The sequence below is a fragment of the Bos javanicus genome, chromosome 9 (genome assembly GCF_032452875.1).
Source record: "Bos javanicus breed banteng chromosome 9, ARS-OSU_banteng_1.0, whole genome shotgun sequence".
In the NCBI taxonomy this organism is placed as follows: domain Eukaryota; kingdom Metazoa; phylum Chordata; class Mammalia; order Artiodactyla; family Bovidae; genus Bos; species Bos javanicus.
Window position 1 is genome coordinate 9643385 of NC_083876.1, and position 22671 is coordinate 9666055.

General features: G+C 37.0%; 1 protein-coding gene across 6 annotated transcripts in view; it reads left to right on the top strand.

Annotated features, from left to right (window-relative positions):
• The window catches only part of FAM135A (family with sequence similarity 135 member A), a 154208-nt gene that overhangs the window by 15102 nt on the left and 116435 nt on the right, over window positions 1-22671 (top strand). For 5 of the 6 annotated variants that reach the window (XM_061427131.1, XM_061427136.1, XM_061427132.1 and 2 more), the window contains exons 2-3: window positions 6756-6845; window positions 8284-8399. In XM_061427131.1, coding sequence (XP_061283115.1) covers window positions 8323-8399 — 77 coding nt within the window. In that variant the 5' untranslated portion in view covers window positions 6756-6845; window positions 8284-8322. Of the gene's footprint in view, window positions 1-6755; window positions 6846-8283; window positions 8400-22671 lie in introns of those variants that run through there. The other variant, XM_061427134.1, reaches the window with a different exon arrangement.

The following is a 22671-nucleotide window of genomic DNA, read 5'->3' on the forward strand; positions in this document are numbered from 1 at the left end:
CCATCAGAGGGCAGACAGAATGAAAACCAGAATCACAGAAAACTAACTAAACTGATCCCATGGATCACAGCCTTGTGTCACTCAGTGAGTCAAGAAAGTGAAGTGAAGTCACTCAGTTGTGCCCGACTCTTTGTGACCCCATGGACTGTAGCCTACCAGGCCCCTCTGTTTATGGGATTTCCATTCCAAGCAAGAATATTGGAGTGGATTGCCATTTCCTTCTCCAGGAGATCTTCCCGACCCAAGGGTTGAACCCGGGTCTCCCGTATTGTCGGCAGACGCTTTACCGTCTGAGCCACCAGGGAAGTCAGTGAATCAAGACTAAGAGGTAAAAGGTGAGTCATTTGGATATCCTGGAGGGACGAGTGTCCAAGGCAACAACTGCAAAACTGCAAAAGCCCCGAAGCATTAATCTCTTTGGTGTGTTTGAGAAATAGCAAGCAGTGTGACTGGAGTGGGCCAACTTAGGAGATGAGGTCAGAGAGGTGGTTGGAAGAACCAGGTTGTGTAAGGTTGTCATATAGGCCATTGTAAGGTAGTGCTACTGAACATGGTGGGAAGCCATTGGGGGTTTGGAATGGAAGAAAGATGATTTGAATTATTTTCAAATCATGTATATTGTCATATAGCATTTTATTTTATTGTTATTGTATGTAATATATAATTATTAATTAACATACGTAATTTAAAGGATCATTTGCCTGCTTCTTTGAAAATAGCCTGAAGGGAAGACATATTACTTAGGGTATAGGTTAGGTACAGTTGCTGTGATAAAGAGTTATAAAACGAAAATCTGAGCAGTCTAGATAAATTTGACGTATGTGCTCTATGAAACCATTCCAGAATCCAGAATTTTTCCATCTTTCTGTTTTACCATTTTTCAGAGTTCTGTCTGAATCTGTGTGGTCGATACTAGATCACTATAAAGAAGGTATTCCAGCCTGTAGAAAAAGGAAGCAATGAAATCCAGAGCCAAGAATTTCCTTTTAAACAAGTGAGGTAGACATTACATATCTGTCTGCGGACTTCAGTTTGCAGTCCACAGAAAGGGTGGATTGGCCACACTTGCCTCAGGGCTGGTTGGGAAATGTTATCTCAGGATTGCTCATCATTCAGCAGGAAAAGAAGAAGAAAACAGAAATGACAAGTTGTCAACCACAGTCTTGCAGTTCACCTACTAAAGTATCCATGTGTATCGTTCATCCTGCCTGTTGAAAATACTCCAGTTCCCATTGCCAAAGGAGACAGACAATCCAGGATCCATCGTACTGTTATATTAATCCAACTGAGAGAGCAGATCCACCTGTTAGACCTGCAAGTCCAGTGACCTGGAGACAAAACACAGTTACTGTTCCTCCCTTGCCCCTCCCACATACACCTGACATATAGTGGTGGATCAAAAACAGGAAAAGAATAATAAAATTTTCCATTTGGGTAAGCAAACAATGAGAGAAGTCACTGGTTGAGGGTAATGCTGGGCAGTAATGGTATAGCAGCTCTTCTGGTAAGAATGCCTATATTCATTGTACTCTGACCCCTGTCTTTGCTGTCCGGGTGTTTCTTCCTTATGTTAACCTCCATGATCACATCTGAAGTTTGTATTGAAAATTTTCCCAGTTGGGAAGGCATCTAGTTTTCATAGTTAGCTTTGTGCTATGGTAGGCTTGCCATCCTGCAAGTTACACAATCATAGGTGTTTGCAGGTTAGCTTTTAATATCTTTGACAAATACAGTTCTCTCAAAAATATAGTAGGGTTCATTTGTGTTTGTCTCCATTCAGTTCTGGTGCCAGTGACTATAGCAAAATAGTTCTTTCCTGCTGTGGGTCTTAAGCCTGACTTATTTATTGCTTTCCTGTGCACTCAGCACTTTCTCTTTGTCTTGAAGGCATCTGAAACAGGAGGCATTGCTGAGTGGGATGGCAGCACCCTAATCTTATCCACAGTGCTGTACTTCTTTGTTTCATCAGGAAGTCTTAAAAGTTCTGTGAAAAATGCCATTGGTAATTTGATAAGGATTGCATTAAATCTGTACATGGCCTTAGGTCATTTTAACAATATTGATTCTTCTAATTCAAGAACATGGTATATCTTTCCATCTGTTTTTGTTGACGTGCATTTCTTTCATCTGTGTCTTAGAGTTTTTGGAGTATAGATCTTGCCTCTTTAGGTAGGTTTATTCCTTGGCATTTTATTCTTTTTGATGCAATGATAAATGGGATTATTCCTTAATTTTCCTTTCTGATAGTTCACTTTTGTCTATAGAAATAGCAACAGATTTCTGTATATTAATTTAGTACCCTGCAACTTTACTGAATTCATTGATGAGTTCCATTAGTTTACTGGTAGCATTGTTAGGGTTTTCTAGAACAGAAATTTTAAGATGTGTATGAAAACACAAAAGACCTCAAATATACAAAAAAATCTTGAGAAAGAAGAGCAGAGCTGGAGGAATCATACTCCTTGACTTCAGACTATACTACAAAGCTACAGTAATCAAAACAGTATGGTACTGGCACCAAAACAGACATATAGATTGATGAAAAAGGATGGAAAACCTATATATAAACCCTTACTCTTATGTCAATTAATCAATGACAAAGGAAGAAGAATATACAGAGGAGAAAAAACAGTCTCTTCAATAAGTATGCTGAGAAAACTGAGCAATTGCATGTAAAAAAATGAAATTGCAGCATTCTCTAACTGCATGTACAAAAATAGACTCAAAATGGATTAAAGACCTAAATGTAAGTTTGGATACTATAAAACTCCTAGCATAAAACAGACCAAACACTCTAATAAATCAAAAATAAACAAATGGAACCTAATCAAACTTAGAAACTTTTACACAGCAAAAGAAACCATAAAAAAAGATTTAACTACAAAATGAGAGAAAATATTTGCAAGCGATGCAACTGACAAGGGCGTAATTTCTAAAATATACAAACAACTCATATGATACAGCAAAAAAAAAAAAAAAATCGGTCAGAAGACCTAAATAGACATTTCTCCAAAGGAGCCATGCAGGTGGCCAATAGGCAAATGAAAAGATCTTAACATTCTCAGCCATTAGAGAAATGAAAAGCAAAACCTCAATGAAATACAACTGCATACTGATGAGAATGACCATCATTAAAAAGTTTACAAGTAACAAATGCTAGAGAGGGTGTGGAGAAAGCATTCCCACTGATTGGCAACTTACTGCAGCAATTATGAAAAACAGGCTGGAGGTTCCCCAGAAAACTAAAAATAGAATTAGTATATGATCCAGTAATCTCACTCCTGGGCTATATAGCCAGACAAAACTATAATTCAAAAAGATACATGCATCTTTATGTTCTGTAGTAGCACTGTTTATAATAGTCAAGACATGGAAACAACTTAAATGTCCATTGACAGATGAATGAATGATGAAGATGTGGTATGTGTGTGTATATTAATATATATATGTGTGTATTACATATACATATATATATGATGACATACTGTTCAGCATAAGGAATGAAGTAAAGGCCATTTACAGCAACATGGATGCAACTAGAGATTACCATACTAAGTGAAGTATGTCAGAAAAAGACATGTACCATGTATCACTTATATGTGGAATTTAAAATTAAACTTATCTATAGACATATAGAACAGATTTGTGTACCAAGTGGGAGGGTTTGGGGAAGGATGGACTGGGAGTTTGGGGTTAGTAGATGCAAGCAATTACATACAGGGTAGAGAAACAACAAGGTCCTGCTGTATGGCACAGGGAACAAATAATACTCATTATCTTGAGATAAATCATAACAAAAAACAGTGGATGTATGTGTGTTTAACTGAGTCACTTTGCTATACCATAGAAGTTAACACAACGTAAATCAACTATGCTTCAGTAAAAAATAGAAAGAAACTACAATGAGGTATTGTCTCACACCAGTCAGAATGGCCATCATCAGTAAATGTTTGCAAGGGCATGGATTAGAGGGAACCCTTCTACAGTGTTGATGCGAATGTAAATTGGTACAGCCACTATAGAGAACAGTATGGAGTTTCCTTAAAAATAATAGAGGTACCATATAATCCAGCAGTCCCACTCTGCACATATATCTGGAAAAGATGAAAACTCTAATTTGAAAAGATGCATGCAACTCACTCTTCATAGCAGCGCTATTTACGATAGTCAAGACATGGAAGCAACCTAAATGTTCATCGACAGATAAATGGATAAATATGTGTTACATATATACATTGGAATATTCAGTTCAGTACAGTTGCTCAGTCGTGTCCAACTCTGCGACCCCATGGACTGCAGCCCACCAGGCCTCCCTATTGATCACTGACTCCCGGAGTTTACCCAAACTCCAAACAAAGTCCATTGACTTGGTGATGCCATAAAAAAGAATGAAATAATGCCATTTGCAGACATGGATGAACCTAGAGATTATCATATTAAGTGAAGTAAGTCAGATAGAGGAAGACAGATAATCATATGATATCTCTTATATGTGGAATCTAAAAAAAAAAAGATACAAATGAACTTATTCACAAAACAAAAATAGACTCACATAGAAAACAAATTTATCTTAACCAAAGGGGAAATGTTGAGGAGAAAGGAATAAATTAGGAGATTGGGATAGGAGATATAAAAATCACTATATATGAAATAAATAACAAGGACCTATTGTATAGCACAAGGAACTGTATTCAATATCTTGTGAGGGATTATAATGGAAAAGAGTCTGAAAAGGAATATATATGTAATTGAGTCACTTTGCTGTATATCTGAAGTGAAAACATTTTAAATCAACTATACTTCAATAAAAAGTTTGTTTTGAAAAAAATGTCTTAATAGAAGTCTTTGGGAAAAGTACTAATAATGTTATCTCCTAATAATGCAGATATTGAAGGAGTTGACTACAGGGACCCATTTCTACTCTATTTCCTTCCATCTTTCGTTGCCAACTGGCCAGTTCTTGCCTGAATAAAGGCAGCAAAGAACCACTGGCACACATGAATGTTGTGGTTCTTTTCATATTCTTACCTTGAAGTTCTGAGGTTTTTATGGGCACCATGTTCTGTAAGTTATTGTCGGCAGCAGTTTCTGGCATGTTTTGCTCCAATATAACCAGGGTCACCATTATTTTCTTAATAGTTTTGCCTATTACTCTGTTGCCTGGTACCCAGTGACTTAGCCAGTGCCACATATTTTAGAATTTTGTTATGACAGTTCTCTAATTCTGGTATTAATTTCTGTATTGAAGAAAAAGCTGCTGTAAAGGGATACAAAAGTGAAATGGTATAAATGAGGAAAAAAGATATTTCTTGCTCAGATAACAGGCCTACTGATACAGGTGATAGAGATGCTATGTTCCCTGAAGGAAATGAAGACATGAGAGGTAAACTACCAAAATGTTGGATTTGAACTCAGATCCTAAGCCTTGTTTTAATCATTGTGCTGTACTTAATCTATATTAATCTCTTCCTGGTGGTTAGTGAGCTTTTTGAGATGTTGGGAACTTACCTCAGGGGCCTTGACCTCTTGCATTTGCTAGCTTCTAGTAAGTGTTCAATAAATGTTTGAATGATTGAATACCTATTTTATTTCTGAGTAAGTTAAGGCATAGAGACCTAACCAAACTTGACACAGGCAGGGCTAGAACACAAGAATATATGTACAGGAGAAGCTGTCTTAGAGAAGAGACTACTTCCATGAACAGGAAATATATAAAGGCAGTATCATTTTGATCTCCTTAGAAATAGTTACTATAAAAATCTTTTGATTATTAAGCTTTAACAATTAAGGAAGGTGGTAAAGTCTATGTATACATGATGGAAAGAAGAAAAAAATCTATGAAGAAGTGTGAATGTGGTCTTCATTCTAACATTTTTAGTACCTAAAATAATTATACCAAAGGCAAAAGACTTTTTTTAAATTTAAGCAATAAATATTTGGAGTGTGGAAAAAAAAACTATCCACAGTATATCCAGGCACCTTTTTTGTCAAAATATTTTAAATAGCTCATAGCATATGTGTGTATGTATATATACACACGTTTCATATCTCTCTATTTATCTGTGTGTGAAGTTTCAAAAATCATTTCTTCTACCAAGGGAATGGCATATTTTAAAATGGTGAGTTCTGCATCTTAAACATTGATAAGTTTAGGACTTCCTTGGTGGTTCCAGTGGTTGGGAATCCACCTGCCAGTGCAGGGGACACAGGCTTGGTTCCTGGTCCGGGAAGATTCCACATGCTGTGGGGCAGCTGAGCCATGTGTGAAAACTGCTGAGCCCACATGCCTAGAGCCTGTGCTCCACAGTGAGAGAAGCCACCACAGTGAGAAGCCCGTGCACCGCAACTAGAGAGTAGCCCTTACTTGCTGCAACTAGAGAAAACCTACGCACAGCGGCAAAGACCCAGCACAGCCAAAAATAATAAATAAATACAAAATTCTTAAAAAAGTGAAAAGCTTATACTGTTTTGGGTATTCATGAGGATTGTTTCTGAACCACTGAACTAAGAAAATACTCCTCTATTTATTATTGTACTTTGAAGTGTACACAGGTGAATCATAACAAAGATAATAGTTACTATTGATGTGTGAAACTGAATGAAAACAAATTTCTAACCCTTATTCCTAAGCCTTATGGAGGATATGGATCTTCTGGATAAATTGAAAGTACTAAGTAACAAAGCATAGGTTTCCTTAAAATGGACATTTGTATGCCTCTTATTTTGTTTGAGATGTTATTTTTTCTTTCTCATAGGGGGAGCACTATTATTTTAGCAAGAATCACTAACTGGAAGTGCAGCATTGGTTATTTAATGATATTAAAATGAAGTTTTGATCAGCAGAGGTAAGACGATGGCATTTCTTTTGTGTTCAATTCATAATCAAAATATTTGCTAGATTTCTATGAAGAACTGTTTTAAGAAATGCGAAGGGTCAATATTATCCCACTTGCAAGTAACAAGTTAGCCTTCCCAAGCACCATGGATGTCAGCAGAAGACTCAAGACTCCTCCTGGGTCAGAGAAAAGGACAGTTTATATGCGGGGCAATAGCAGTGGCTGGAGTATGAGGCAGCCTGCCTAAGAGTAGTTTATGTTACATGAGAGGACGCCTGAGCTGAGGGACCTGAATCTTTCGTGAGGGACAGTGAGCTTGCTGATTTATGCTTCAGAGGAGACTTAATCTCTATCACACTGGACAGTAAAAAGATTTGCCCTTTACTCCAGAATGAGACACTGTCCCTGATTCCTGACGCTTTGCTAAACATGTGTCCTTGAAAAATAGTCTGAAATAAAGGCAGTCAGTGTCTCTGCTTGCAAGACATGCAGAAACATAAGGACTCTCAGAATTGTCTTTCAATACTTTCTTACTACATCAAATTGCTTTTTAAAGTATGTATTATTGATAAGGATGATTGCAGTGATGCTTTTTGAAATGGTGTGAAGATGGAAACTATTAAACTATTAATACCTAACAATAGGAGATTGTTTAAATTATAACATCATGGTATAATAGTTATTAACATAGATATTGGTAAAAATAAATGAAATAAGCAGATTAAATTAAATGTATACATAATTTGATCCTACTTTTATAGAAATTGTACAAATATATATATACAAATATAAAGAAATATACCAAAGTATGTATTTCAGTGGATAGAATTATAAATGTTTTCTTTTTTGCTTGTCTCTCTCTTTTTGACCTCTTGAAAATGAACACTTTAGACTTTTGTAATGAGGGGGAAATTGTTTTTAATTAAAAAGTGAGCAGTCATTTAAGAACTTCACCTGACAGAGAAAAAGCTTCATAAATTTAAATGGAAATTAAAGAATGCTAATTCTTTTTTTGACTCTGAGTTGCCTTTATGTGAAGTGCAGTGTAGAACTAGAAGAGAATAATTAGGTAACTTAATTTTTCTCTTAAAAAGTTACCTTTTACCTATGATAAAGTCAATAGTTACTTTGAACAATTTGCTGTATTATTTATTATCACATAGTTGTCACAAAGAGAAACAAATCTTAGAAAAGCATTCAAACAGGGCAGATCTTCTAGGGTAGTGCTGTTTAGTATTTCCTAGTATATATGTATAGTGAGTACATATGTATAGATTCTGGTGCTGTACAGTCGGATCAAGCTAAGTTAGGAGCACTAAATGAATTGTCTTCATTTTTATTTCCTGCCTGCATATCATACTCTGAAATATGTTTAATGTTAGTGATTTTGTAAGTTGGCATTTTTTTTTGTGCTTCTCATGATTTTTTTCCCCCTACTTTAACCAAGGTGCTGTTACCAGATTTGTCTTCTGAGTATAAACTAAAAATGACTGAAGTTCAAGCAATGGTAGAATTCTCCGTGGAGCTAAACAAGTTCTACAATGTGGATTTATTTCAGAGAGGGTTTGTATTTTAATGTGAAAATTATGTATTTTGCATAAGATAAATTGTACAGTTTTCATTTAAATTTAAGTACATACTTTTGTTTGAGCATATATAAAGAAAACAATGAGCTATGTTCAAGGATTTTCTTAGTGAAATTTTATTTCTAAATAAATGAGTATTATTCCTATGGATTTAATGAAAATTCTGGATATATTTAACTTATGCTTATGAATTTGTGCTGAGCATCGAGAGGATTTCACTGAAAATTGATAAGAAAGATTTCATTTCTGCTTTTTTAAAAGATGACAGTGTGTGGGCTTTCAAAAAAGCAGAATATACACACACAATATACATATACAAAATAGCTTAGTAGGAATACAATATGATGACTCTTTAAAAAGTATATATAGAAAGTGCTCTAGAAATCAGAAGCGAAAGACCTCTTTCTGGTAGCACGTCAGGAAAGGCCCATCACAGGGGGATAGGGTCAAAGCATGGGTAAGAGTGATAGGGAGAGGATAAGGTGAAAGAGCCTCTTGGTGGGAGAAAACATTGTGAATCCAGTCTTGGAAATAGGAATGAGCATGTTATTTTAGAGTCCTAAGAGGCTGGATATTTTCTGGTAGAATTGCAGAAGAAAAGACAGCAGAGGAGAGGTTATGTTTGTGAAGGGCTTTTGTTGTCTGGAGGAGAGTTGATACTAGGGATTGGGGTAGCTACTGGTGGTTTCCAAGAATGGATGACATGGTCACCATTATTACAGTTAGTACTTACTGGCATATGGAGAGCATGATGATACTGAATGGATGGTCCGGCAGAAGAAATAGAGGCCCAGGGGCAGGGTAGAGGGGCTCACAATATCTCAGGACATAAACCTGAATCTCTACGCTGGGGATGGTAGTGGTAGGGCCATGACTGGGGAGATGATGAAAGAAATAATCCTATTGTTGATTGTTTATCTCGGCTTTGCCATCTTGTTGAAAAAACAAAGACAGCTGTGCTCTGCGCCACATGGTCTCTCACCCATCAGCAGGACAGCCTGGGCTTGTCCCCCTGGCAGAGGGGGAGTCCAGGAAAGTGAGCAGAAGGTGCAGGGTCCCCTCACTGACACAGAGCCTTCCCAGTGCTGGGCTGGTGGCTCTTGGGCCAGTGAAACCTCTGTAAAACTTGATGGGAATTCTGCGTGTTTGGCATGGTTTATTCCATGCACTGAAACCCACACCCACACTTGTTTAGTGAGACGTGACTGCTCTCTAGATGAATCACTACTGTGTAGAGATCAGAATTCTGTGGGATCCTGCCCCTGAACTTCCTAAAAGCCCTTTTGTCAAGCTGAAAATGTCTACTTAGACACTGCCCTTAGCTCTTTTCGAGATCTTAAGAAAGGGATTAACAGCCACACCCTTGATTAGATCTTTGTATGAGGTTTTATTTGCCAAACCAGGAAGTCTTGGTTCCTCTCTATTTTCTCTAGATTCTGCTTATAAAATGACCAGGTGTTTCTTTAGCTCATCTCTTTCTTGCAGAACCTTACTGTATGGCTTGGAGCAACCAGGTGACATTTTCAGCATTCTGCCAGAAAATTAGCTTGCTCAAGCCAAAAAGTTTCTTTTAAATACAGTCTAACTTCTTTCAAGTTATTGTTTGAAAGCATAGTCACCAAAAATTTATCACTACAAAACATGGGTCACTGTTTTTTAAGTCTCATATAGTTTCCTCATTATTTTTCTTGCCTTTGTAACTGTAACTACTACTTTGGTCCCAAAGTCAATGACACATATTTTGTTTTTATTAGTACCAATTTCTGTATTAGTTATTTATTGCAACAGTAATGCAGCTAACAAAAAACCCAAAGCCTCAGTGGTATCACAATGGTAAACATTTATTTCAGCTCACAGATCTGTGGACCAGCTGGATGGTTGTGCTAATCTGGGTTGGCTGGGCTCGCTCGCAGTCGGCTGGCAGGGAGCTGCATGGTATAGAACGGACTCACCTGGGTGCACTCATCTCTGCTCTATCACCTCTCATCCTGCAGTGTTATTCTCACTGAGGAGGCAGGAGTCCAGAGAGACAGAGAAACCTTACAAAAAGACCTAGGCTTGGCACTAGCTCACTGTCTTCTCTGCCACAGCATACTGCCTAAAACAAGTGGTCAGGACAGCCCAAAGGGATGGGGACCTGCACCCTACTTGTTGAAGGGAATCTTACTGTGAGAGGCATGGATACGAGGATGGGTGAAAAAAAACTGAGGACCTTTAAAAGTCTCCCACGCACTTTAATGTTTTTGGGGGATTGTTATTGATTTCTGTGAGACCTTTTGAGGTTATTAAGTGAAAGCAAAAGTTGCTCAGTTGTATCTGACTCTGCGACCCCATGGACTACACAGTCCCTGGAATTCTTCAGGCCAGAATACTGGAATGGGTAGCTTTTCCCTTCTCCAGAGGATCTTCCCAACCCAGGGATCAAATCCAAGTCTCTCGCCTTGCAGGTGGATTCTTTACCAGCTGAGCCACCAGGGAAACCTAAGAATACTGGAGTGGGTAGCCTGTCCCTTCTCCAGTGGATCTTCGTGACCCAGGAATCGAACTGGGGTCTTCTGCATTGCAGGCGGATTCTTTACCAACTGAGCTATGAGGTTATTAGGAGTAGGATTTAATAACTGATTCCATGTGGAGGATATTGCAGAGACAGAAAAAACATTAAAAAATATGTATGTGGAGGTATGTCTTTACATGATGTCGAGGGTTACTTTGAAATAGCTCAGCAAGAAAAAAATTACATATGAATCAAATGTGGCAAAATCTTTTCATTGGTGGAAAATGGGCAGTGGGGATTGAGTTCACTGCTCTACTTTTTACAAATTTGGAATTTTTAATAAAAAATTTAAATGATAATGCTGAAGTTTTGCATCACATTTACTTGGACAGTATTAGTGATACTGATGTACATAATGAAGTTACAAGGGATCGTAGTGTGGAATTTAAGGTTGGATCATTTTGTTAGGTTGAGTGTGAGGTAAGATCCAAGTAGAGATAGTTCATAATTGAAGATATGGAACTGGAAATACGGTCTAAGTGAACTTCTCTTCCATCTTACTGTCAGCCATCATCAGCATAGCATGTATGATTGCTGCTTTCATTTATTTTCTGTTATTCTGCAATCTAGTTTCCACATCCATTGAAGACTCTTGAAGAATGTAGTTACTGATCTTTGAAAAATCTAGTAATTAGAGGCTTATTGTTTTTAGATATATTACTTGACTTGTTTATTTGTAAGAATGTTTTTGAGGATATAATTTAGTCTTTTTTCTATTCTGATTTAATTAGTTCCTACCTTTTAAATCTTGGCTTTATGCTTCTTACTGTGCCTTTACTGCCTTTGCCATATAAGTCAGTTAACTTGGAGCTTGTGTTTGCTATAATGTTAAGTAATTGTCAGTTTTGGTATATAAACATACATTTATTTAAATTTATATTTAAATGCTAGGAAATAAAATATGTCTTTTCCAGTTTATTTTCTGTATGTGAAATGACTTTTTAGGAGACTGAGATGAGAAACTTAAAAATTCAAGTAATGAAATGGAGGCAGACCTCAGAAATACTGCAGGTTCAGCTTCTGAACACCTCAGGAAAGTGGGTATCACAGTGAAGTCACGTGAAGTTTGTGGTTGCTCAATGCATATAAACGTGATGTTTATACTAAACTGTAGTCTGTTATGTCTAAAAATACAATGTACATACTGTAAGTAAAAAGTACCTTAATGCTAGAAAATGCTAACCATCATCTGAGCTTTCGGTGAAGCATAATCTTTTTGTAGTAGTCACGTCAAAGATTAACTATCACAGATCACCATAGCAAATATAATAGCAATGAAAGTGAAATTTTGTGAAAATGACCACAGTTTCTGTGGCACAGAGACACAAAGTGAGCAAATGCTATTGGGAAAATGGCACCAATAGGCTGCTCAGCACAGAGTTACCACAAAACTTCAATTCGTAAAAAACACATGATCCACAAGGTGTAGTAAACCGAAGTGTGATAAAATGAGATCTGCCTGCAGTCCTGTGGAGTATTTTACTTCGATGTTTTAGAAATAACATCAATAACTGAATAGCGCTGGAGTCATAGCCCAGCAGGAACTAAATGGAAGTGGAGTGTGAATAAGCACGACTTGTGCATGTTTGGTAACAGTACTTGTCCTGCACGTCCCTAGGGCTGAGTGTTTAACTTTGCCACTGTTGTTACACAATAAGAAAGCAGTTAGACACCTGCTTATTTAACTTATATGTAGAGTACATCATGAGAAACGCTGGGCTGGAAGAAGCACAACCTGGAATCAAGATTGCCGGGAGAAATAGTAATCACCTCAGATATGCAGATGACACCACCCTTATGGGAGAAAGCGAAGAGGAACTAAAGAGCCTCTTGATGAAAGTGAAAGAGGAGAGTGAGAAAGTTGGCTTAAAGCTCAACATTCAGAAAATGAAGATCATGGCATCTGGTCCCATCACTTCATGGGAAATAGATGGGGAAACAGTGGAAACAGTGTCAGACTTTATTTTTCTGGGCTCCAAAATCACTGCAGATGGTGATTGCAGCCATGAAATTAAAAGATGCTTACTCATTGAAAGTTATGACCAACCTAGATAGCATATTGAAAAGCAGAGACATTACTTTGCCAACAAAGGTCTGTCTAGTCAAGGCTATGGTTTTTCCAGTGGTCATGTATGGATGTGAGAGTTGGACTGTGAAGAAAGCTGAGCGCGGAAGAATTGATGCTTTTGAACTGTGGTGTTGGAGAAGACTCTTGAGAGTCCCTTGAACTCCCAGGAGATCCAACCAGTCCATTCTAAAGGACATCACTCCTGAGTGTTCATTGGAAGGACTGATGCTAAAGCTGAAACTCCAGTACTTGGGGCACCTCATGCGAAGAGTTGACTCATTGGAAAAGACCCTGATGCTGGGAGGGATTGGGGGCAGGAGGAGAAGGGGACGAGAGAGGATGAGATGGCTGGATGGCATCGCCGACTTGATGGACATGAGTTTGAGTGAACTCTGAGAGTTGATGATGGAAAGGGAGGCCTGGTGTGCTGCGATTCATGGGGTTGCAAACAGTCAGATACGACTGAGCGACTGAACTGAAACTCCAGGCAGGCACAGAGAGAGAACATGTGACATCTGATTAGGTCCGTTTTTACCATAATTATATCATTGTTTCCTTAATGGTAAACAAATAGTCAAGATACTAACAATATAAAGAAAAACTACCTTTATTATCATTTTAATCTGTTCTTTTTTAAAATATGGTAGATTGTAAACTCTGGAAAACAAAATTGAGACTCTAAAGCATTGATTATAAATTTGATGTTATTTAATGGTATGTGGATATATGTCTTATAAATGAGTGCTATGAGAGCTCAGGATAATTACCTTGTTTTGAGTTTATTTACTAGCAATACATGATTTCAAAATGGTGGTCTTCCCAAATGACTCTTTCAAAATTCATTTAAGAGGGCTTAAAGCAGGGAGGAAATTTTGCTTTTTAAATACACGTGGAAGATTGTTGTTTGGACTTCTGCTCCCAGCAGCATAAAGGATATGAAAGTGGGATTAAATTGAAGATATAACAACTAAAGTTAGGTATTAAACTGAGGGGGAAATTTCCTGTCTTTGGAGACCACTGAAAAATTATTAGAACTTTTTTTTCTGGAATTCGTTAGGATATTGCTATCTGTCGTACTCATCTGCATAGTTTGTTACTAATTCAAGAAAAGGTGAAATACTTTTGCCAAAATATAGATTACTGTGCTGCTTTCTTCAGTGAGAAAGTCTTGCTTAAAGAAAAACAAAGGACTAACTAAAATTGTGTGCTCTGAGATAGGGTTGATTTACTTTATTTCACTGCAGATTGATAACATGTCACAAAGATGCACCTGTGTACATACCACAGTTTAAAGAACACAGCTTTAGAATTAGTGAATGGCTTTTAGAATGGAGTTGACTTTAATTCATTTCAGAAGGAGGCAAATGGACTAGCCTTGCGTGCATGCATGATGCTAAGTTGCTATAGTCATGTCTGACTCTTTGCGACCCCTTGAACTGTAGCCCCCCAGGCTCTCTGGCATTGGATTCTCCAGGCAAGAATACTGGAGTGGGGTGCCATACCCTCCTCCAGGGGATCTTCCCAACCCAGGGATTGAACTCACATGTCTTACGTCTCCTACATTGGCAGGCAGATTCTTTACCACTAGCATCACTTGGCAAACTGGGACTAGCATTCAGTTCAGTTCAGTCTCTCAGTTGTATCTGACTCTTTGCGACCCCATGAATCGCAGCATGCCAGGCCTCCCTGCCCATCACCAACTCCCGGAGTTCACTCAGACTCACGTCCATCGAGTCAGTGATGCCATCCAGCCATCTCATTCTCTGTCGTCCCCTTCTCCTCCTGCCCCCAATCCCTCCCAGCATCAGAATCTTTTCCAATGAGTCAACTCTTCGCATGAGGTGGCCAAAGTACTGGAGTTTCAGCTTTAGCATCATTCCTTCCAAAGAAATCCCAGGGCTGATCTCCTTCAGAATGGACTGGTTGGATCTCCTTGCAGTCCAAGGGACTCTCAAGAGTCTTCTCCAACACCACAGTTCAAAAGCGTCAATTCTTTGGCGCTCAGCCTTCTTCACAGTCCAACTCTCACATCCATACATGACCACAGGAAAAACCATAGCCTTGACTAGACGGACCTTTGTTGGCAAAGTAATGTCTCTGCTTTTGAATATGCTATCTAGGTTGGTCATAACTTTCCTTCCAAGGAGTAAGTGTCTTTAGTATATAGGTTCTCATAAACCAGTTTAATTACATACCTATAGCTACAACTGCTTTTCCCATGCAGTCCTACACCATTTCCTTGTCATAAGCTATATTACTGCAAGGTGAGTAATATATTATGATTTGGAAATAAAGAAGAACAAGGATATGGACTTAGAAATTGTTTTCTTAAATTGTAGTAACATCACAAGATAGTGGAACTGAAATCCTCTTAGGAAAGGTTTGTGGAACCCTAGAAACTAGATTCCATACCACAGTCTTTAAATGCTCTGAACTAAATAAATCTTAAATCCTTTCCATTAATGATTCTGAGGTTGTTAAACTCATGGGAAGTTTATAGTTTGATTTTAAAATGACTGTCAGCCAAAAGAGAAAATTACATGCTGATTTTTTTGGATTATTGACATTGGTTACAACCTTGGAAAAGATAATCCCTTGCCTATAATGTCATGTATATGTTGTGTAAATTTCAAAAAATTGGGGACTTCTGATTAAGTGGTGCTGATTGGGACTCACAACAAACTACTTCAAGTTTGCTTCAAGGCCTTCAAAAGTGTCTAAAATTGTCTGTTTTTTCAGTAAGGTATAAGAACTGAGAATATTCTATAAGAAGTTAATCAGTTTTTCATATTAATGAATCAGCCACTCTATAGTCAGAAAGTTTGTTTTCTCACAAGCAGTTAGCATCAGTTATTAGACTATTTCTGAATCTTTAGATTTATCTCATTGTTGTGTCCTATCTCATTTTTAAAAAGTGATACCATGGTATAAGTCTGCCGTTTGTGGCCTGTGTGAAACAGGACGTCTGCATTCTTGGAAGAATCATAAGGACAGAATTGATAGTGATTAGGATCCCCCAAATTAGCCAGTACTGGCCTTGATTGACCTGTGTTTGAAGTATAAATACAGAAAAATTAAATTATGAACTGTGAAAAAAATATGGAAAACAGAGAAAAATAGTGTAATGTTAATGTTGTCAATTAACTAGAAGGAAAATCTTTCCATTAAAGGACAATTTTTATTATAAGAAATGTCTACACGAAAATCAAAGCGTAAATGACTTTAATGCAAACAAACACCTGTGGGAGGAGAAACATGAAACTTATGAGTTTGTGTACTCACAAATTCAAATTTAATGTTTCCATATTAATGCAAATAATTAAATTATGAAACAGTTTACACAAAGACGAATTTATTTATGGATCAAATATTACTTAACCCGGGGACTGTCTGTATGGATTTTATGAGAGCTCCACTTGTAAACAACAAGATATTCTCAAACAGGTAACCAGTGAATTCACCTCAGTAATAAACTGAGTAATAAAAACAAAATAAAAGAATAGATCTTTCCTGATCTTAATAAAAACTTTTTGAGACAGCAAGTGAGCCGTTTATTTTCTTGACAAAATTAAAGGATAGATTTTAAATGTTAACATATTGGGGTAAAAAGTTTACGTTTCAAAAATTAAAGAGTTCTCTAGGTATCCGGTTTCAAAAGATTTTACCTAAAAAGAAATATGAATCTATTCAAACTTTTTTATTAAGTTACTCATGATCCTACAATAACACAATATCCCCTTCAGGAAAAATACAGTGACCACAGTATTCTGTCTTTAGTAACAGTTGGAAGATATTCTAAGAAAATACTGCATCTTAGAAAATATACTCTCTATTTACTCTTTTTGAGTATATTACTTATGATATGTTCTGAACAACAGGAGAGGGAGTAAAAATTTAGAACTCTAAGGAAGTTGTAATAGGGAATTGGCTTTGAAACATTAAAATGATAAAATAAGTCAAATAATACATTTATCAAGTTAAATCTTAGGGTTCTTTAAATTTTGCTCATTTTGAACAGATTAGTGAATTGGTTCTCTAGAGTTATTAATAAAATATGGAAAAGGAGAATGATGGTAAGAGGAATAATTGTTAAATTCGGCATCTTGCCTAAATGTAAAGCAAAATTTTAAAAAATGTATTTCTATAAAATCTTATAGCTGTATACTAATGTTTCTGAAAAGTTTAATTGCTTTCTAATGAAATTAAAGGTTAAATGTGGTTATTGGGGAAAAAAAATAAGCAGGCTAACCAGCATTAACATAGCAAATTAAAGAACGGAAAACATCAGCAACATCAAAAACTATAGAATAAGATGACAAATACAAACATTTAAAATTATTGTGACCATAAATTTACCATAAATAGTTTTAAGTTTTCCTGTTTAAAAGCAGACTTTTGGATTTTAAATATCTGATATTTTGAGAACAGATACCTACAAATTAAAAGTTCTTACTTGATGAATTGAAGCTTTTATCCTTATGAAGGGAAATGATTGGCAAAGGAAATGGCAATCCACTCCAGTATTCTTGCCTAGAGAATTCCATGGACAGAGGAGCCTGGTTGGAGTCCATGGGATTGCAGAGTCAGACTTGACTGAAACGACTTACCACATCATTTATGAAAATACTTTTATATCCTAATAATGCTTTTTGCTTTTAACTGTGTTCTAATATTAATATTGTAACATCAGTTTTCTTTTGGTTAGCATTTGCAAAGTGTACCTTTTGCCATTCTTTTATTTTCAAACTTTCTCTATCCTTGTATTTTAGCTTTGTTGTAAACAACATACAGTGGTATTTCCTTTTTCATTCTTTAGAACATTCTTTGTTTAACTGGAACATTTAGTCCGTTTATAGTTAATGTGATTGTTGATAATGTTTGTCTTTCTATCCATTATCTTATATTTTGTGCTTTTTATAGTCCCTCTTATATTTTTTTCCCCATATCTCTCTCTCTCTTTTTTTCGTGTTCTGATTTCTGCAGAGATCTTCAGGTTTATTCTTTGAGAGAGATTTTCCTTTTCTTATGTCTGGCCCTTGGAAAATACCAATCTAGGACCACCTTTGTTTCTTGAAGGAAAATTTTGAAACACATCAAAGTATAGTAAACATATATATACCAAACATCTAGCCAATAATTATCAAAGTTTTTTCCTCCTTATTTTACCTCCTTATTTCTTTTTTCAATATCTCTAATGCAGGAAGGCTTTTGTTTTTGAAAATCTGCAAAGTCATTATCACACTTAAAGAAATTTAAAAAATAATTTCTTGGTATCAAATAAAACAGGGTTCTCATTTCTTCATTCATCTTATAAGTGTGTTTTTATAATTTATGTTTGATTCAGTATCCCACCAAAATTTATAGGTTGCATTTGAATGTTAATGTCTCTTAAATTTTTTTTTTTAATTTATAATAGCTCAGTTTAGGCTTAATTAAATTCTGATAGTTTTTGAGAAAAATCGTTCATAGGTACGTAGAAGGCAGTGGCAACCCACTCCAGTACTCTTGCCCGGAAAATCCCATGGATGGAGGAGCCTGGTAGGCTGCAGTCCATGGGGTGGCTAAGAGTCAGAAAGACTGAGCGACTTCACTTTCACTTTCACTTTCATGCATTGGAGAAGGTAATGGCAAACCCACTCCAGCGTTCTTGCCTAGAGAATCCCAGGGACAGTGGAGCCTGGTGGGCTGCTGTCTCTGGGGTCACACAGAGTCGGACACGACTGAAGCAACTTAGCAGCAGCAGTTCATAGGTGACGCTGTGTTTTTCCTGTTACATTACACCTGAGGGCATAACATGTCTCTTCTCATAAATTTGAGTAAGGTGTTGTCAACCTGATACATCTATTATGAAGTTCCACATCACTTAATTGGTAGTACCTATTGATAACTTTTGTCCAGAGTCATTGTTTTATATTACTAAGGCTTACAAAATGATGATATTCTATTATTTCTTCTGCACTTACTGGCTGTAATTCTGTGACGAATTTTACCTCATTAACTGTTTGGTTACTTTGAAATACAGTTTATCCTGTAGAAAGCAAGGCATGGCAGATGTTTTATTCTTTTCCTTATTTATTAGTTTTCAGAATATTGTGTTGTTGCCCTAGCATCTTTCAAATATTGTAAGTTTTTATTTAGTACAGGCATACCTTGGAGATATTGTGAGTTCAGTTCCAGATCCTCAAAATAAAGCGAATTTCACAATAAAGCAAATTTCACAATAAACACATTCCCAGGAATTTTTTTATTTCCTGGAGTATGTAAAAGTTGTTTATACTGTAGTCTGAAAAAATTAAATGTGCAATAGGATTGTGTCTAGAAAAACAATGCACATACTTTATTTAAAAATACTTCACTGCTAAAAAATGCCAACCATCATGTGAGCCTTCAGTGAGTTGTAATCTTTTGGCTGCTGGTCTTTCCGTAGTGTTAATGGCTGCTGACTGATCAGGATGATGATAGCTCAAGGTTGGCATGGTAATATGACAAAATAAGACAGTGAAGTGTGCCCCATTGGTTGACTCTTCCTTTCACCAACCATTTCTCTGTAGCATTGAGCAATGTTTGATACCATTTTATCTGCAATAGAACTTCTTTCAGAATTGAAGTTAATCCTTTCAAACCCTATCCCTACTTCATTAACTAAGCTTAATATTCTAAATCCTTTATTGTCATTTCAACAGCCTTCACAGCATCTTCGGTAGATTCCATCTCAAGAAACCACTGCCTCTGCTCATCCATAAAAAGCAACTCCGTTTCCATTAAAGTTTTATCATGAAATTGCAGTAATTTAGGCACATCTCAGGCTCCACTTCGAATTCTGGTTCTCTTGCTGTCTTAACCACATTTGCATCTTAGTCCCTCTACTGAAGTTTCAAACCCCACAAAGTCATCCATGAAAGTTGGAATCAGCTTCTTCCAAACTCCTTATTTTATATTTTCTAAACATTTATTTATTTCTTTGGCCTTACCAGATCTTAGTTGCTACACTCACGCTCTTTAGTTGCAGCATGTGGGATCTGATTCCCTGACCAGGTATCAAACTCTGGGCTTCCTGCATTGGGAGCGAAGAGTCTTAGCCACTGGCTCACCAGGGAAGGCCCCAACTCCTATTTTAATATTGGTGTTTTGACCTCTTCCCATAAATCATGAATATTCTTAATGGCATCTAGAATGATTAATTCTTTCTGGAAGGTTTTCAATTCACCTTGTACAGATCCACCAGAGGAATTACTGTCTCTGGAAGCTATAGCCTTACTCCTTGATCCATAGGCTGCAGAATAGATGTTATGTTCTCAGTAATGAAAACAACTTTAATCTTGTTGTTCATCAGAGCTCTTAGGGAACCAGGTACATTTTCAGTGAGCAGTAACATTTTGAAAGTCATCTTTTTTTCTGGGCAGTAGGTTCCAACAGTGGGCTTAAAATATTCAGTAAATCATATTGTAAGCAGATGTTATGTCATCCAGTCTTTGTTGTTTCATATATAAAGCACCAGCAGAGATTTAGCTCTAGAACTTTCAGAATGGTAAATGAGCATTGACTTCAAGTTAAGTCACCAGCTGCATTAGCTCCTAACAAGAGAATCAGCCAGTTCTTTGACGCTTTGAAGCCAGGCATTGACTTCTCTCCAGCTATGAAACTTCTAGATAGCATCTTTTTCCAATAGAAGACTGTTTTGTCTGCATTGAAAATCTGTTGTTTAGAGTAGCCATCCTCATGAATTGTCTTAGCTAGATCTCCTGGGTGACTTCAAGTGCAAGCTTCACCTTGCACTTCTATGTCACTGAGTTGGCCTCTTTGCTTAAATGTCATGAACCAGCCTCTGCTGGCTTCAAACTTCCCTTCTACAGCTTCCTTGCTTCACTCAGCCTTTGTAGAATTGAAGGTATTTAGGGCCTTGCTCTGGTTTTAGACTTTGGCAAAAGGGAATGGTATAGCTGGTTTCATCTTCTCTTCAGACCACTAAAACATTATTCATATCAGCAGTAAGGTTGTTTGCTTTCTTTTCATTCATGTGTTCACTGGAGTAGCACTTGTAAATTTCTGTCAGGGCTTTTCCTTTGAATCTACAGCTTGGCTATCTGTTTGGCACAAGAGGCTGAGTTTTCTCCCTTGAACGTGCCTTCCTCACTAAGCTTTTGATTTAAAGTGAAAAACAACCAGCTCTTCCTTTCACTTAGAGGCCATTGTAGGATTATTAATTGGCCTAATTTCAATATTGTGTGTCTTAACTGGGAGGCTTGGGGAGAGGGAGAGGGAGGGGTACAGCCAGTTGGTAGAGCTCTCAAAACACGCACAGTATTTATTAGTTGAGTGTCTTTTTTTTTTTTTTTAATTTTCTGTTAAAAAAAATTTGGCCCAATTTTATTTATTTATGCTTTTTGGCCACATGGCATGGGGGATCTTAGTTCCCCAACCAGAGATCAAACCTGTGCCCCCTGCAGTGGAAGCAGAGTCTTAACCACTGGACTGCCAGAAAAGTTTCAGTTCACTGCCTAATATGAGTGGTTCCTGGTACCACAAAACAATGACAAGAGTAACATCAAAGTTCACTGATCACAGATCACCGTAACAAATACAATAACAATGAAAAAGTTTGAAATACAGCCTGAATTATCAGAATATGACACTGAGACACAAAGTGAGTGAATGCTATTGAGAAAATCATGCCAATAGACACTTGACGCGTGGTTGCTACAAACCTTCAACTTTTAAAACATAAAATATCTGTGAATGTTGTTGTCGTCTCTCAGTCCTGTCTGACCGTCTGTGATGCCATGGCCTGCCACACGCCAGGCTTCCCTGTCCATCACCAACTCCCAGAGCTTACTCAAACTCATGTGCATCGAGTCAGCAATGCCATCCAACTATCTCATCTTCTGTTGTCCCCTTCTCCTCCCACCTTCAATCTTTCCCAACATCATGGGCTTTTCCAGTGAGTCAGTTCTTCGCATCAGGTGGGCAAAGTATTTTTATCATACTTGATGGGTTATACTGCGTCATGACTCTTCCTGATGTTCAGAGGGAGGCCTGTAGGTTGATTTCTGCAAACTTCTCATGGGATAATGCAGGCAGTGTTCATCTCCTACTATTGCTAGTTGTTCCAGACTCTAGTGATATTCTCTGTTCTAGATTTAGAATCAGCCTAGGGGCTCTAGTTCCTTTTAGTGGGAAATAGTGTTTAGAGATCATAACATACATGTTAAAAGTACACATTTTTATTGAATCATTGTTTCTAGGCCTTCTCAGTTGACACAAATTTTTTTAAAGAAAAATACTTCATAAATTTTTACTATTTTCCTGTTCTAACTTTTGATTTATTTTTTTAATTTTATATTTCTGTCTCTTTTCACTTACACTGAAAGTCTTGGTTCCTAATAACATAATTAGTCATTGCTTTATTCATATGTGTGTGGATATGTCTAAAATAATTTCGAAATAATGGTAGCAACATAACCAGCAAGACTATTAATGTTGTTTGGAACCTCTTTGGGGTTTTCTTTTATTGTATATCCCATGAGGAACAGGCACTGAAAGTACTGTGTTTTAAAAATCACTTGAAAGTACTCTGTGAAATTGCAATTAAGTAGATACACATTAAGTTCAGTTATTTTAGGGTCGTTT